We start from the raw sequence: 15,005 nt of genomic DNA, 5'->3' as shown, positions 1-15,005 counted from the left end.
TCTCCTGGCGCTTTGCATCAGTGCTTGGTAGACTTCATTTATTGTGGGGGATTGCTGTTCTCTGCGGGTGTTTTTATTGGGGTGTTTGTGTCCAAATGAAGGAATTCTGTAGGTTCCTCCCAATTTAGACGCTTGTTGAAATATTTGGCCAGAATTTCTGCATTGTCTTTATTGTTATGAGCCAGCTCACCATTTTCATTCTTCATCAGTAGGGTCAGGGGTTCATATTTTCAAAGCTGTTTTCTGAAGGTTGTGGAGTAGTCCCTTGATTTAGTTTTATTGAATTCTTCAATTATTTGCATTGTGTCCTTATGATGCAGTCTTTTTATTCTTCTTTGGATATGTTCATGGATATTTATGCAACAGCCTCACAAGGTGATCTTTTAGGTTATGAGTGAGATGTTTACGCCTGAGCCATTCGGGCAGAATTTTGAAACAAGTAATGTAAACCTTTATTTTATTTCCTACAATGGTGAATTTACTTATTTAAATTATATGAATTTAATTATATATAATTTTGACTCGTCATGATCCAAATCATCCATTTTTTATCTCTGCATTGACGTTTTCTTGTTTTATTGTTTGTGTCTTGCTATGAAAGTTATAAGAGGATTGTACATGGGGTTGTGTTGTAATAAAGCTTAAAAATTGTTATTTGAAGTGGCGAACAGTCCACTAAGCTACCAGGGTCGTAAACATGGTTCTCTGGTCGTGGATGAATGAAGGTAATATGAACTTTGGTATACTGTGATATTTAACTGTTGTAAATGGATTGACCTATACATTAGTCACTATTGTGCTGGCGACAATTACTTCAGCTGGCAATGCAGAGTTGCCTTTTTTTGTGTAGATGGGTGGAGAACCACAGTGCTGCTGTCAGGTGGATAAATACTTAAACAAGGTTAAGTTTGATGTTCCTTGATTCATTATCTCTCTATCTGTGTTTACGTTATTTTGAATCAATCAGTGACAGTTTGTAATAAAACAGTTCTCAAAGTAATAACAGTTCAGTAAAGTGTCAATTTTCATATTCTTTTGAGTACGGGAAGAACGCAGTTACGTCATACTATGAAATAAAAATAATTACCAAATTTTCTATTCATATAGGTTATGAAAGAAAGTGGTTGATTCATATTACAATTTAATGTATACTTTTCTTTGTATTTGCGGAAAAATTCGGCATCAGTTTTTTTTTGCAAATTCTTGTGTTTCATGACGATTGTCATATCTCCCCCTACCTCAGTCAGTTAGCTATATTTAGAGAAGAGACGAAATTTGCACACTCTGTCCGTAATTCATAGAGTTCAATGGAGCGAGAAATCAGTTTGAGATATGACCTTCAGTACTTATCATCCAGAAATAATAATTAAACAAGGTCATCACCAAACAAGGTCATTAACTCCCTGCTAAGTTCCCTACCCATCAGACTGCTAGTTATAGTGATTCATTCATCCCCGCTGCTGTCTGCCTGTGGAATTCCCTGCGGGCTGAAATTAGACATTTCTAGTACTCAGGTGTTCAAAAGGTGGTGTTGGAAACATTACTTATAAGAATATAACCTATAGCACATATCTAAGATAACTTACTTTCTTCATATAAATATTAACCATAGGAACTAAATAAGCTTTTCCAGTTAGTCTGTTATTCAGTTTTAGTATGTTGTAGAATTTAACTTAAATGAAACAGTGTATTATGGTTGGGCATAATAGCAGGCTCTATAGCCTGAACCATGCCATAGAAAACAAGACAATAATAGAATAAATTAGATACTGAAAAAGTGAGTTGTGGCAACATAAACTGTGATTAGACGTCGTATAGGCTGGTTTCTAAGCATTTGGGCTGTAAATCTTGTCTAAAACTTCTTCGGAATGCTTGCCCCATGTGGATCTGAATGTAGATTGTGAGTTAGATGGTTGTTCCCTATTCTCATTTTTGTCCCCCTTCACTAATTACTATTGGATAGCATTTGCCTACACCCTGAAGGTGATTGACACAGGGAGTAAACATGTGATGTCCTAAAGAAATACACCACCCTTTTCCAACGTACATGATGTGATTTAAAATCAGTTCAGGAAATATAAAGTGATTGTTATACAATGAAGAGTTAAACTGAATGTGGTGAAATTTTAAAAAAAATACAAAATATGCCGTCCTACCCTGCTTCACATACATTTGGCAAGTCTGTTGATGTTTGATAGTGTGTATGCTGAAATGCTTTGGGCTGCACCAAGTGAGTTAGCTTTGCGGTTCACGTCGCGTAGCTCCTAGCTTGCATTCGGAAAATAGTGGCCTCAAACCCTGCTATCGGCAGCCCTAAAGATGCTTTTCTGTAGTTTCCCATTTTCACAGCAGGCAAGTGCTGGGACTGTACATTTATTAAGGCCACTGATGTGCTCCCTTCCCAGCCCTAGCTAGCCCTTTCCTATCCCATCCTTGCCATTAGACTTAATAGAGTCTGTGCAACGTTAAAACACTAGCTTTGGGCTGCACACAAGTCTACCTCACAGTGGACACTTGAGCAACACAACAACATGGCATGGTTAGATAATTGGTGGGTTGTGGTGTCTCACAACACGGTACCTTTCAATACTAGTGTACAGTTTATATTTCATTGGCTGTAAGGAAGCAAGGAAGGATATGAAAGCCCCAGAAATGTCCAGAGAATAGAGTAAGCTATTGTGGTATTATGCTTGCACATAATTACAGTACTTCAGATTATATCTAACGAAAAGGAACAAACAAGTGACAAATCAAATCATCAAATAGAAAAATAGGAACATGAATCATCATCATCGTTTGATGTGACTAGTGTCGGAGCATGCATCTTCCTCCAGTAATTTTTTTTTTACTCAATTTAGTTTATGAATACGCTTCCGATGACTAAAGAGGCCAATTTTAGCATGAAACCAGCATCCGCGTAAGTTGCACAGAATGGATGGTGGAGACCTTGCTTGAGTTTGAGGGAGCTTTCGAGTTTGTCGTTTTGCCTCTTTGTATGTGGCTATCTTCTTCGAATGTGCTAATGGCAGTAGAGTCGGTGTAGTGCCAAAAGTTGTTTTCAGCAAGTGCATCTCAGGATTGTATGACGTTACCTTTTGTGGTGTGTTTTCTCTTTTTGTGTTTGTCCTGCATTCCACCTCCGTAGCATAATGGTTAGTGTTATTAGGTGCTGTCCTCGGAGGCCCAGGTTCGATTCCCGGTACTGCCAGAAATTTAAGAATGGCAGTAGGGCTGGTATGTGGTTGAAATGGTACGTGTATCCATTGGGGATGTCTTGAAAAGAGCTGCACCACCCAGGATGAGGACACGCATTTACTTACTACCTATATTTATTTGCAGTTTTGTCTCTTTTCCTGTATTTATCCAGTTTTCTTCTTATCCTACACTACCCTCATCAAAACTGAAGATCTGTCAACCTCCTGATGAAGTTGGGAAGCAGAAACAAGTTATTCAGGGCCTGAGAAGAGATGGATGTAGAAGAACTGGGAATGATGAGGAAGGAGTCTGTCTGTCTGTCTGTCTGTCTGTCTGTCTGTCTGTCTGTCTGTCTGTCTGTCTGTCTGTCTGTCTGTCTGTCTGTCTGTCTGTCTGTCTGTCTGTCTTGCTGTCTTGCTGTCTGTCTGTCTGTCTTGCTGTCTTGCTGTCTGTCTGTCTGTCTGTTCAAAGACTGTAGTGTTTGAAGATAGAGATTGTCCTTGTCCTTTTGTGTTTTCATGTTTGTTCTTGTCTCATCTTTCTGTTGCATCCTCTTCACATACTGACGTGCCATTATGTTCATCCTGTTCATCCTGTTATGTGTTCCTTTTCTTGTTCCAGTCTCTCTATATACGACTTAGGGCCTGTACTACAACTGTCAGATAAACAGCCAGATACGTAGGCTGCAGTTTTGCAAACTAGAAGTTAAATATTTTCTTGCGTACTACCAACGGATTTTAACGACGGTATTGTAATGCGGAAGACGTAGTAACATTTTTATTGGGTTGGTAATAAGGTTACTGAAAATATAGTGAAATTTAGCGTGGTGGTATACGTGTTCCATGGTGTTTTCTTTTGTTTAGCTCTATTCCTTTTGAAATTGTATTACTAGAATCCAATATCAGACTCGTATTAAGCTATAATGTGGAAGTCCAGGTCAAAAACAGGACTGAAATATACACATACGAAGAAATGTTAAAATTAATTAACTGCATAACGAAACTGGAACTGTTATAGAAAATAAAAAGACTGAAAATGTAACCTGGACGCAAAAGTTAAGATTCAGGTTAAGTATCTTTTTTGTCTAGTACTATTTACGAGGTTGCGCGTTACAACAAAAGTAAAGTTTATATTCGTAATTAATGCCACTGATGCAGCGTGGGATCATTAATTTTATTATTAATTCAAAAATTGTTTGCTCATTGAATAAGTAGTTAGTTTCTTTCTTTTCAATACAACGTGAGAATAGTAACTGGCAAGCATTTATCTCACTTTAGCGTAAATACTTTTGTAGCAAGTTGTTATGAAGTAAAAGAAATATAACCTCCTTAACATCCTCATTCAACGGACGAATCGCCATGAACAACGTCGTATACCTTTACTCCATATGGGCGTCGCGGATAGATTTAGAATAGAACCCACACTTTTGACACGCATTTTAATGATTAGGAAATGTGTGCTATCACCTCTAGTACCCTACCGACTACCATTTACAAGGTAAAAATATGTTAGACTATTGGGACTCGAACCCACGAAAAACTGCTTATCAGCAAACTTTGCTGAGCCTAACGACCACGGCTACCCATGAAGCCTGCGGTTGACTGCTTGTGTACTACTGATATATGCAGTAGCAACAACTTGCTAGCTTGGGAAATCTTTAAGAATTCTGTGATAAGCTGGACAGGAAGCATGATATACTTTATAAATATATACATAAATTACATTGTAACAACTTAATTTCGCACAGCATCATGCAGATGTTGATTCATCTTCATGAGTAGCCATCTGGATTCTTTACAGTAGCGTCCCCGATAAAAGCAAAGTCCCAGATAAGAGCGTTAACAGCCTCTCCAACTTCGGCATAGCTATACTCGAGAATATTTTCCCAGATTGCACATAAACGAAAGTCGTAGTACACGGTTTCAACCAAACTTCCAGATAAATGTCCAAACTGCCAAATAAATTTATACCGCACTTTTATCTGGTTGTCGTAGTACAGGCCCTTAAGTTGGTCGTTGTAGCATCTTAAAGGGGCTCCTTTTGGCATCATGTCGTAACAAAGTTCACCATAAAGGATTTGGTAAGGAAATCTGGTATCATCCGTTTGATGTATAGAAAAGAATGAGCGCATGTTCCTCAGATGGAATATTCTATTTTGATTATTATCTAAATATAATTCACCTCTCATGTAGATACAAACCCTGTAGATACCCACTACAAATATATCTATAGGTTCCAGCTGTTTCTGAGAAAAATATACTTATAAGGAAGTTACAAAATTCCATGTGCTCATTCTTTTTTTGAATGACTGTATATGCCCTATCCATCCAAGCTGATGACCAGTGATGTGACTCCTTATTCTGTGATGTGATTTTGGAATGGTCCTCTCATTTGAAGTTCAAGATAGATCTAAGTGTGTGCTTGAGGAAATGATCAAATTTTTTGATGTCACGATGGAAAAGGGTCCATCTTTCACAGCCATAAAGTAGAGTTGAGATTAAAACAGCCTTGGTACATCATTAGTTCAGTATACACTGTTAGGTCTCTATTCATGAAGTCATGGTGTATTAAACATCCAAATCCTGCATCAACAGCACCAATTCTCCACCTCCTGGTTGCAGTTACAGCTCTTGGATAAGGTACTTCCATGGTACGAGAAATGATCTATTTTGCTCCGATGTTGTATCCAAGGTGGAGATGTTGAGATCTGGAAGGATTTTACAGGATGAAATTTGAACAGTTACTTTGGTTTTTGGAACATTAGTAGAGGACAGAGTGATCATATGCAATTTTGAAGCAGTTGACTTATTTTTGCAGTTTCCCAGATGTAAGAGCAAGTGATGCAACATCATCTGCATACTTCATTTCACTTGGTACTAACCTTATTCAGCCTTTGGGAGCAAAGTCTTGCTAGATTGAAGAGTCCTCCATAGAAACAATATCTAACATTTGCACCTGGGTTGTCTGTTGTTTGATTTAGCACGACAGCCAGATATAAAGCAAAGAGTGTTGAAGCAAGTACACTCCTCTGTTTTAGTCCATGGGTGATTGAAAAAGCCTGTGAGATATTATTTTGATGAAGAACCTGCCCAGACATGCCATCATGGAGAGCCTGGATGAGATCAATGAAATGCTGAGGACAGTTAAAGTGTTTCAGCACTGCTCCCATGGCTGGTCTTGGGACTGAATCAGTGCCTTTCCCAGGTCGTGCTCTCTGCACTTTTCACTTGTACCTCTGGAGATTCGAAAACCACTGGGACATCGGAAGGATCCTCTCAGCGATCATCTTTAGGCAATTAAGCAAACTTCTAGCAAATATTACCCACAAGGAAGAGTAGTGATATGCCACAATAGTTACCACAAATGCCATGATCGCCTTTCTCGAATATAGTGATGATGATAGCATTTTTAAGGTCACTGATTACATCTTGGGTTTCCCAAATTCTCTTAATCCTATGCGGACATGTGTTTGATGTTTGTACATGGATTGAAAATATAGCGAATTAAAATTCACGCATACGCACGTAATATTAATTACTTACCTTGAATATTGGATGTACTCCATCGCAGAGGTCCATAGGATATTATCAAAATTTTTTTCAGCAGCATGTTCGCACAAAAAAAGACATAAGTGTCATTCCACAAATAAGTTATTATGCCAGTCAGAGCCCTTATATCAGATAGGTCCAAACTTTCCATTAATTTCTTGGAAAACAATCAAGGACAAATGTCCCATTTCTCCAGCTTTAGAAATCTGATATTACACCATGTGGGAGTGTGTAAAACTATTTTGGCAAACAAGCATAGCAAGAACATCTTTCACACCGCAAAAGTCATAACTTTTCTGTGTTGCCATTACTCGAATTGAGACTGGTCCAAATTCCAGATATAGGCTTCCAGGATCTCTGCCTCTTCTTGCAGTTCATTAATAAATTTGACAAAATTGTTAGCCACTTTGTCTTACTTTGTCATTTTAAAAAGTTTTACTGATTAATTTGATTACTTTACAGAACCAAATTTTCAAACGCTGTTTAAGTTTTGTCAAGTAGGAGTCTCTCTGGCAAGAGTGTTTGGGGCAACACAACTCTACCCTCACTAATCCAGCGTTCATGTCTGATATTGTGACATATAGTTAACGCATCCTTGCCTTTGTAAACTTTTCTTCCACATAAACTCGAACCATTGCACATTTTATAATTTCTCCATTGTGTTCATTGTGGTTGATGACTATAAATTTGTGTCTGAGTTGTTTTAAACTTCCAGACAGCATACATAGGTCTTTCATTTTTTTTGTACATGTCCAGCAATGATTCAGAATCATAATCTGCCACTGATTTACAAGATCATCATACCTGTTATCTTTGTTAAACTCATCTTCGTGTTCACATTTCTTTGATGATGGTGTCCCCTCCGTGACATAATCTTCGTCTTTTGAGTCAACTAAAATGGCTTCTTTCTGAACAAGTTCACACTTCTCCTCCAAAATTGCATCAAACGTTGTCTTGGTCTATGTGTACATGATTTGCTCTTTATCAGCAAGTTCTGTAGCTTCGTTAATATTAACATCATAGAAATAGGCATTAATAATAGCTGCAATAATGTTGCAAGCAGTCCTAAAAAGCAGCAAATCTAGTGTGCTTGTCTCCATGGGGAATAGCCATCCACCATGAAGAACTTGACCATGTAGAATAAGACTCTGTCCTGTATACACAACTGTAGGTGGTCACGTGGTGCAGGACAGTGGAGAACAAAGCATGCGAATATAGAAGGCGAGGCAAGACAGCTGCTAGCTGTGAGGACTGACATGTACCGGTATGTACTGTACTATTTAGGGTGCGTACTGCAAACTTGGAGCTCTAAAATCCCCTCTTAGAAAGGACTAGCAAAAGGTTAGACCCCCATTACCTGTTTCAGCTTAAAAACATAAATATGCAACAAACAAAACATTTGCTGTCCTACTTCGTACCATTCTCTCATCAGTAATTTAATTCTACTTTCAAAAGGTCGGCTTCACTCAAGGTGGCAACATAAGTATTCAGACAGGAAAGCTCATTGGTAACAAGTGCTGTTTTTCTCTCAGGTCCGTCACTGTTTCTCTTGTTAAGCAAATTTCTGATATTCTGTATTCCTGTGATTAGTTTTGGTATTTCGACTGCATGTGAGATGACCTGCTGGTATCGGCCATCCAGCTAGGACAAGAGTGTGACTTTGATGTTTAGATCACCTTTTCTAGGGTCTTCCCTGTGTGGGTTGGGCAGGGATAATCCTAAATAGGCCTGTCCAAACACAGATGCAGGACTGCATTCCCGAATAGTTTGAGTCTGCACATGCTGTTAACGTACAGATCCCAACTGGAGACTTCCAGTTCTACCCAAAAACCTGCCTGCACCATCCTTATCTCGTCATCGTTAGACTCAAGTGAAAGGCAACAACTAGAAGAATTGCCACTGGCATGAATTTGTTTCATGTGGATCTAATCTGGTCAGGCAGTGGCTCAGACACTATGATCTCGGAGCTGTAGCCTAAGGCACATGCGAGATCAAGCACCGCAACTGCTGCAGACTCAAAGTATGATTGAGGTGTGCCTTCATGGCCAATCCGTCTGTAATGATGTCTTCCGCCTCCGCAACTGTTGGATGCCTCGATAGTAGAAATTCCTCTTCTGTTCGCTTCACTGTTGGGTGAATGTGGAGAGCAGACACTGAGTTACTAAATAGAAGATTGGATATAGAAGAACTGAGATTGATTAGAGGAGAGCTGTCTACATGAAAATGCAGTATATGAAGATGCAGAGTTTGTCCTTGTCCTTTTACGTTTTCATGTTTTTCCTCATTTCATCTTTCTGTTGCTCCTTTCAGTATTGGCTGACCTGTCACATTTATTCCATTGAGTGTTCTGATTCATGTTACAGTCTTTCTGTTTACGACCATGTTTTCAGCAAGTTGAAGAAGTAGATGTAGGTAGCAAATTTGCATATTTTTGTGATATTCAGGGGATACATTAATGTAACCACCAACTGAGGAGTTTACAATTACAAAGCTCATTACTGGACCCTTAAGTAAGCTGTCACTTGACATAATGCCTTTCTAGCAACCACAACCACATTGGATCACCATAACTTGTCCTTCTGTTCTTAAGAAAAATGTTCCTGTTTTCATTTTTCATTGCTTTTTGTCAAAATATCTACAGTTTCGGTGGTGTTGAGAGCTTTAATCTCTTTCGAACAGGGAGTAACTTCCAGATATAAATCTGCCAGGAAGCAATTATTCGAGCATACTTTGTTGTTACTGTATATCTTTACCAAACTGTTGTTTAAATTTGGTTCTTATGTATTTTGTCAAGGGCATATTGTGTTTATATGTTGTGATGTATGATGTCACTTGTGGGAGTGCTCTTGGATAGGAAACAGGATGGAGGCTCTATCTGGAGTAAAGTTGTGATGGAGACATACTTTCCATTACATTCATATTATATCTTGTCTGTCAAATTGTTTTCCCTACTTACACAAGAGGCACTTTTATTCCAAGTTTGAGAAATGAAGAATTTACAGCAATAACTTGGGACACAATTATTGTAGCAAAACGCTTATTGTAATGCCCAACTTTATTAAAACATTATTTCCATTGAAGCAGTTTTACTTTTATTCACATGTGTAGTAAAGTGTTATGTAGTGAGAATGTGGGTAATGTGTGTACTCTCTATTTCTTTCAGACATCATTTGTTTTTGTGGATACGGATACTCAGAGGGATGTTGTGATCAATCATGTAAGAGAGAGCACAGTTCAGCATGTTGCATGAGCACCTCACTGTATGGCTTGTCAAAAAGCATGACATCATGAACTGTGTTTCCACAAGCAGATGTGACCCCATTATCACCACCCACCTTCTGTTATCATGACTGTTGTCTGTTAGAATCTGTTCAGTCTTTTTCTTATTGAGGGTTATCTTGATTTTTGCAAACAATCATCCGCATTTTTTTTTTTTTTTTTTTACTTCTTTTAACGGTTATCTTGATGACACGCTACACAGCAATGCACATCTACTGTATATTAATAATATAGTGAGAAAAAGTTTGCAAGTCGTTCATGTATCGAGAGTAATCTTGGGAACAACTCAACGGATTTCAGTAATTCTTTCACCATTAGAAAGTTTATTTTTTCCAGATTATTAAAAGTTTGATATAATTAAGCTAGCTTATCTGGGGAGCAGACAGTTTTTAAAAAGAAGTAGAGCAAGTCAGAAAAATTATGTATCTGAGACCCTTAAAAGTGAATTCACTGCTTATTAAAATGGAGCACAAAAAAATGTTCATTTACATTTTCTCCCTAACTCTTCATAATTTTTTTCAGGAAAAAAGTACTTTTTTGTGTTTTGGCACATTTTTTATCTGATAGAAACAAAAATAAACTGTAAACTGTTCATCTTGTCAAACTGGGAACATACCTTCAGAATTTAGAATTAAATTTCCCGTAAAGATATACATATGCATTTTCTTTGTAACTGTAATGTTTTGCTGGGAAATTGCCCTTTTACTGTGTTAAAGGAACATTTCTAGCAGGAGCCCCAGGGCACTTGCTCATCAAGCACAGTACAGCTGAGGTGTTGGGTGAAATTTGTTAGTTGTATTCATTAGTGGTGCAAGTCTAACAATGGTTACACTTTTTCACTCTCTGAAAAAAATGTTTGAAGCAGAATGCAGACCAATGAAGGAAAATGTGGAGCAAACCAAAGGGAAATGTATGCCTGGGACCTTTAAAAAAGAGAACACACTGTCTTATCTGTTAGAAGTACAGGTTCTGGAACAAGGTTGAGGTTTGGACACAATTATTGATATAGAGGCCCAAGAGAGAGATGAAAGAAGGAAGAGGTTGATCAAGGGTAAACTGCTCACTATTGTTAGCAACAGTGTACAAATCTGATTCTGACTTCAATGAGGACAGAGCTGCGGGAACCAGTAGTTAATTATAAAAACAGATCATTCGTGAAAATACACAGAGGTTGATGTTTTTATGGTTTCTTTAGATATATTTATTAAGCCACCTTAGTTTGAATTAGTAAGACTTCACAATTGCCTTGGGCTAGAACAGCACATACAGTACACATGAAGTTGTAACTGATGGAGTTGCCTGCAGCACAGAAGCATATTGAAGCTCGCCCGCGAAGTTTGCAGTCTCACACATGTCCCTTTCAGTTATTCGCTTTATCACGCAGCTTAACCTTCTTAAAATTCAGTCTCTTTTCGTGATATGCTTCATCTGGCAGTGTAAGTATTTTAGAAGTGTCTGAAGATTCAATGAGTGTGTGAATTACCAGTTAATTATCATGGCAAATAATCAAATTAATTTGTTGCAATGCCAACTGAATAGTTGATGCTTGACAAAGAGTTTTTATTTACAACACTTATGTAAAAATAGGCTCTGTAGAGAGGTATGTAGACATTCTCAGGCGAAATTCCATGATGCTCCTGTTCCTGGTGAGAAACTGTTAGGCTTCCTGTTAATAAACTAAGAACAACAGGATCACTAAACACTAAAATTCTTAAACTGAAACGAAGAGCTGACAGAGGGAAGAATTTACTAAATCGGTGCAGAGTTTGCATGCTCTTAAAAAAATCTCTACAACATGTTGTGCAGGATATTGGTGTTTCAGAAACCTCAGTCCATGTGACTACCAAACTACTTATACTGAAACCTATCGTGCGTAAATTATGGTCATGTGACAAAAGCAGTGAATTTCTGTAATTGGGTTTTTACGAAACATTGTTAACAGCATTGTTGATTCATATTTGATTCTTTTTTTTTTTTTTTTCTTTTTTTTTTTTTTTTTTCCTGATGAAGCATGGTTTAATTTGCATGGTCATGTAACTTCACAGATCTATAGATATTGGAGCACAGAGAATCCATTATTAATTCATGAAGTTCCTTTAAATGACAAAAAAGTAGGTTATGATGTACTGTAACTGCAAGGCGAATAAGGGGCCATCTTTCTTAATGATATAGTAAATAGCAACAGGTACCATAGTAACATACTCGTACTGTTTTTTCAAATGCTGTTGTTTGATGAGAAAAACAACAGATATTTCCAGCAAGATTCTGCTATACTGCTGATGATTTCTTTGATGAAATAAAAATTTTGTTGGCAAGATTTCTAGAGGATTATTCCCCCATTCCCCTGATCTTACTGTGTGCAAAATTTGTTTTTTGAACTCTAAAATATAAAGTTCATAGGAATAATCCTCACACTATAAACAAACTACAGGGGAATATTATAGCAGAAATTAGGAACATTAGGAGGAAGAACTTGTGCATGTGAATGGTAATTTCATTAAACAATATCAGGAATATGGTATGGCAGATGGTCATCACTTTGAGTCACCTTTAGCAATGATAGTATACAGAAACTGAACACTGTGCATGCTGTCAATAGATTGAGCAGAAGACATTGCTGTGGCCTCCATTCCATACAAACACAATCAGAATACTGATTTCCACAAAAGGATTTATGTTTTCTGACATTCTGTTCATTAGCTTTTTGCACTAAAAACATTGCTAGCAAGCCATCTACTGAGAGATTTATAGTTACATCTAAAAATGATTTATTATAACCAGCTGTCGTGAACCCTCGTTGATGGGTTAGGAATTGTAGTAATTCTGCCAACTTGCGGAAATGAGTGGTTGCTTAAAAAATGAAGCGCACCTCAACTAACAACAATAATTGTGTGGTGGATAGAGTACACGCAAGAGACATGGCTCCAAACATTTTGGGTGTAGCCTTTGTCAGTGGATGATTGAATAAGAATGACAGTGGTCACTGTTGATGAGCAGATGCTGTTGTGAGGTAAAGGGAAGCTTGGGGGGGGGGAGATAGGCAAGACAAGAGAATGATAAAAAAGAGTGGTTACCTAATGTTCAGGCCAGATGCTTCCCTAGATCTGAGCACCAGGTGATGTCCATCTTCGGAATCTCCAAGTGTAAGTGGTTGGGAAGTTGGGGGGTAAATGTTTAAGGAACTTTAACTGTAAAACAATAGTCAAATGTAGTGCGATTTGAAGTTAACAGGTTTGGTTGGGGACAGGAAGATGTATGTTACGGGTTTTGCAGGTTACTGTGGTGGCCGCAGAGCCTTGGGATCCAGAAGCCAACATTTTACCTCTGATCCACATAGTGAGCAAATACAGAATGAGGAATGGATGTGAAGAATTCATAGTGCAGTAAACTCAACAGTAGAGATTAAAAAATATAAAAGCTGTACATCTGTCGATATTAAGTTCAATTTCTTTCTTGTGCTGGTGTGAAAAATACATTTTAAAAATAATAATAAATAAATAACATCATTTATAAAAAAAAATTACAGAGTGAGTTGGCTGTGCAGATAGGGTCACTCAGCTGTGAGCTTGCATTTGGAAGATAGTGGGTTCGAACCCCACTGTCAGCAGCCATGAAGATGGTTTCCTGTGGTTTCCCATTTTCACACCAGGCATATGCTGGGGTTGTACCTTAATTAAGGTCACAGCCACTTACTTCCCACCCGTAGCTCTTTACCATCCCATCGTCGTCAAGACCTATCTGTGTCAGTGTGATGTAAAGTAAATTGTAAAAATAGGGATATATTGCATTTAGAGAATTATACTTGTTCATGAAGTCTTTTACATTGCTGCACTTGTAATATTGTGAGTGTGGAGAATGACTGCTACTCTGCTGTACCTGTAATGTTACGAGCATGACGTACGTCTCTTAACTATGCAATACTTACCATGTTGACATCATAAGGCATTCGAACTTTGAATATAACCCTACTTTCAAAATCACCATACCCTCGTAAGGTGTTGAAGGGGATGAAATTGTTTCTTGTGCATAAAAACTTGCAAAGAAGATATGAACCTTGAAACGTCTGGTCTGTCTACCATTTTCGAATTAGCGGCTGTGGACACTCCTTGAATAATGTTTGTGGGTAAATCTTGATCAAGGTGCCTAGGAGATTATTTAATTCGTTATTAGTGTTTATATTTATTTACAGTACCATGAAAAGTAAATAATTCTTTTACTCATTTTGGGCAACCCTGATGTTAATGTTTTTAGTGTAGTTACTGTATATATTTGTCTTCGAAAGAGGACTGTTAGGAAATTATGGAACCACCAAAATCTTGTTGTAACTGCAAAGATGCACACACAAGATGATGTCAATTGTCTACACTATTTTATTTACAAATTATATACACATTATATGCACACATTAACCCATTTAGCCCTGCATATTCGTTGGATTGAAACTGCATTGGCACTGGGATTATTTTGGAGGAAATATAGTGTCGCTTCATATCATGAGAAATTTCTTACTTACAAGACCATTAAAGATTTAAATATACATGAAAACAAAAGGCTTTCATACCACAAACTGCGGAACAAGGAATACTGTAAAACAATTTCTTTTATTAGCATCACGGGACCGTACTCAGTCCGCCTGCTGAGCTGTAACACAGTCTTCTCTTTGCACTTCCTCTTCGATTTCCACATCTATTTGTTCTTCAGGAGCGCTGTTTGGACTAGTACTAATATTACTACTAATTTCACTGAAAAAATTACATTCCTAATCATCACTACTTCCTAAAAGGGGTTATATATATCGGTAAATATCAGTTCTTGTTTACAAGCGAATCTCAAAGTCTAGAGATAGCCCACTTCAGACTAATATTACCAAGCACACTATCGATATATATTAGCAAAGAGCATATAACATTGTAAAGAAAGAGTCCCTTCACAAATCACAAATGCAACTCGCTCTGCCATCTCTTGAGGAAAAGTTGAATGACG

The 15,005-nt window shown here is 37.7% G+C and overlaps 1 protein-coding gene across 2 annotated transcripts in view; it reads left to right on the top strand.

The window, feature by feature from the left end:
• raptor (regulatory associated protein of MTOR complex 1) overlaps positions 1 to 15,005 on the top strand; it is a 312,753-nt gene that overhangs the window by 231,582 nt on the left and 66,166 nt on the right. The window contains exon 17 of one of the 2 annotated variants that reach the window (XM_067150352.2): positions 9,907 to 9,960. The exons of the other annotated variant lie outside the window; for it this stretch is intronic. Coding sequence (XP_067006453.1) covers positions 9,907 to 9,960 — 54 coding nt within the window. The remainder of the gene's footprint in view (positions 1 to 9,906; positions 9,961 to 15,005) is intronic. 2 annotated transcript variants of the gene reach the window in all.

Source organism: Anabrus simplex, chromosome 6, assembly GCF_040414725.1.
Source record: "Anabrus simplex isolate iqAnaSimp1 chromosome 6, ASM4041472v1, whole genome shotgun sequence".
Classification (NCBI taxonomy): Eukaryota; Metazoa; Arthropoda; class Insecta; order Orthoptera; family Tettigoniidae; genus Anabrus; species Anabrus simplex.
Note: the sequence above shows the minus strand (reverse complement) of the source record. Positions and strands in the feature narration are given on the sequence as shown.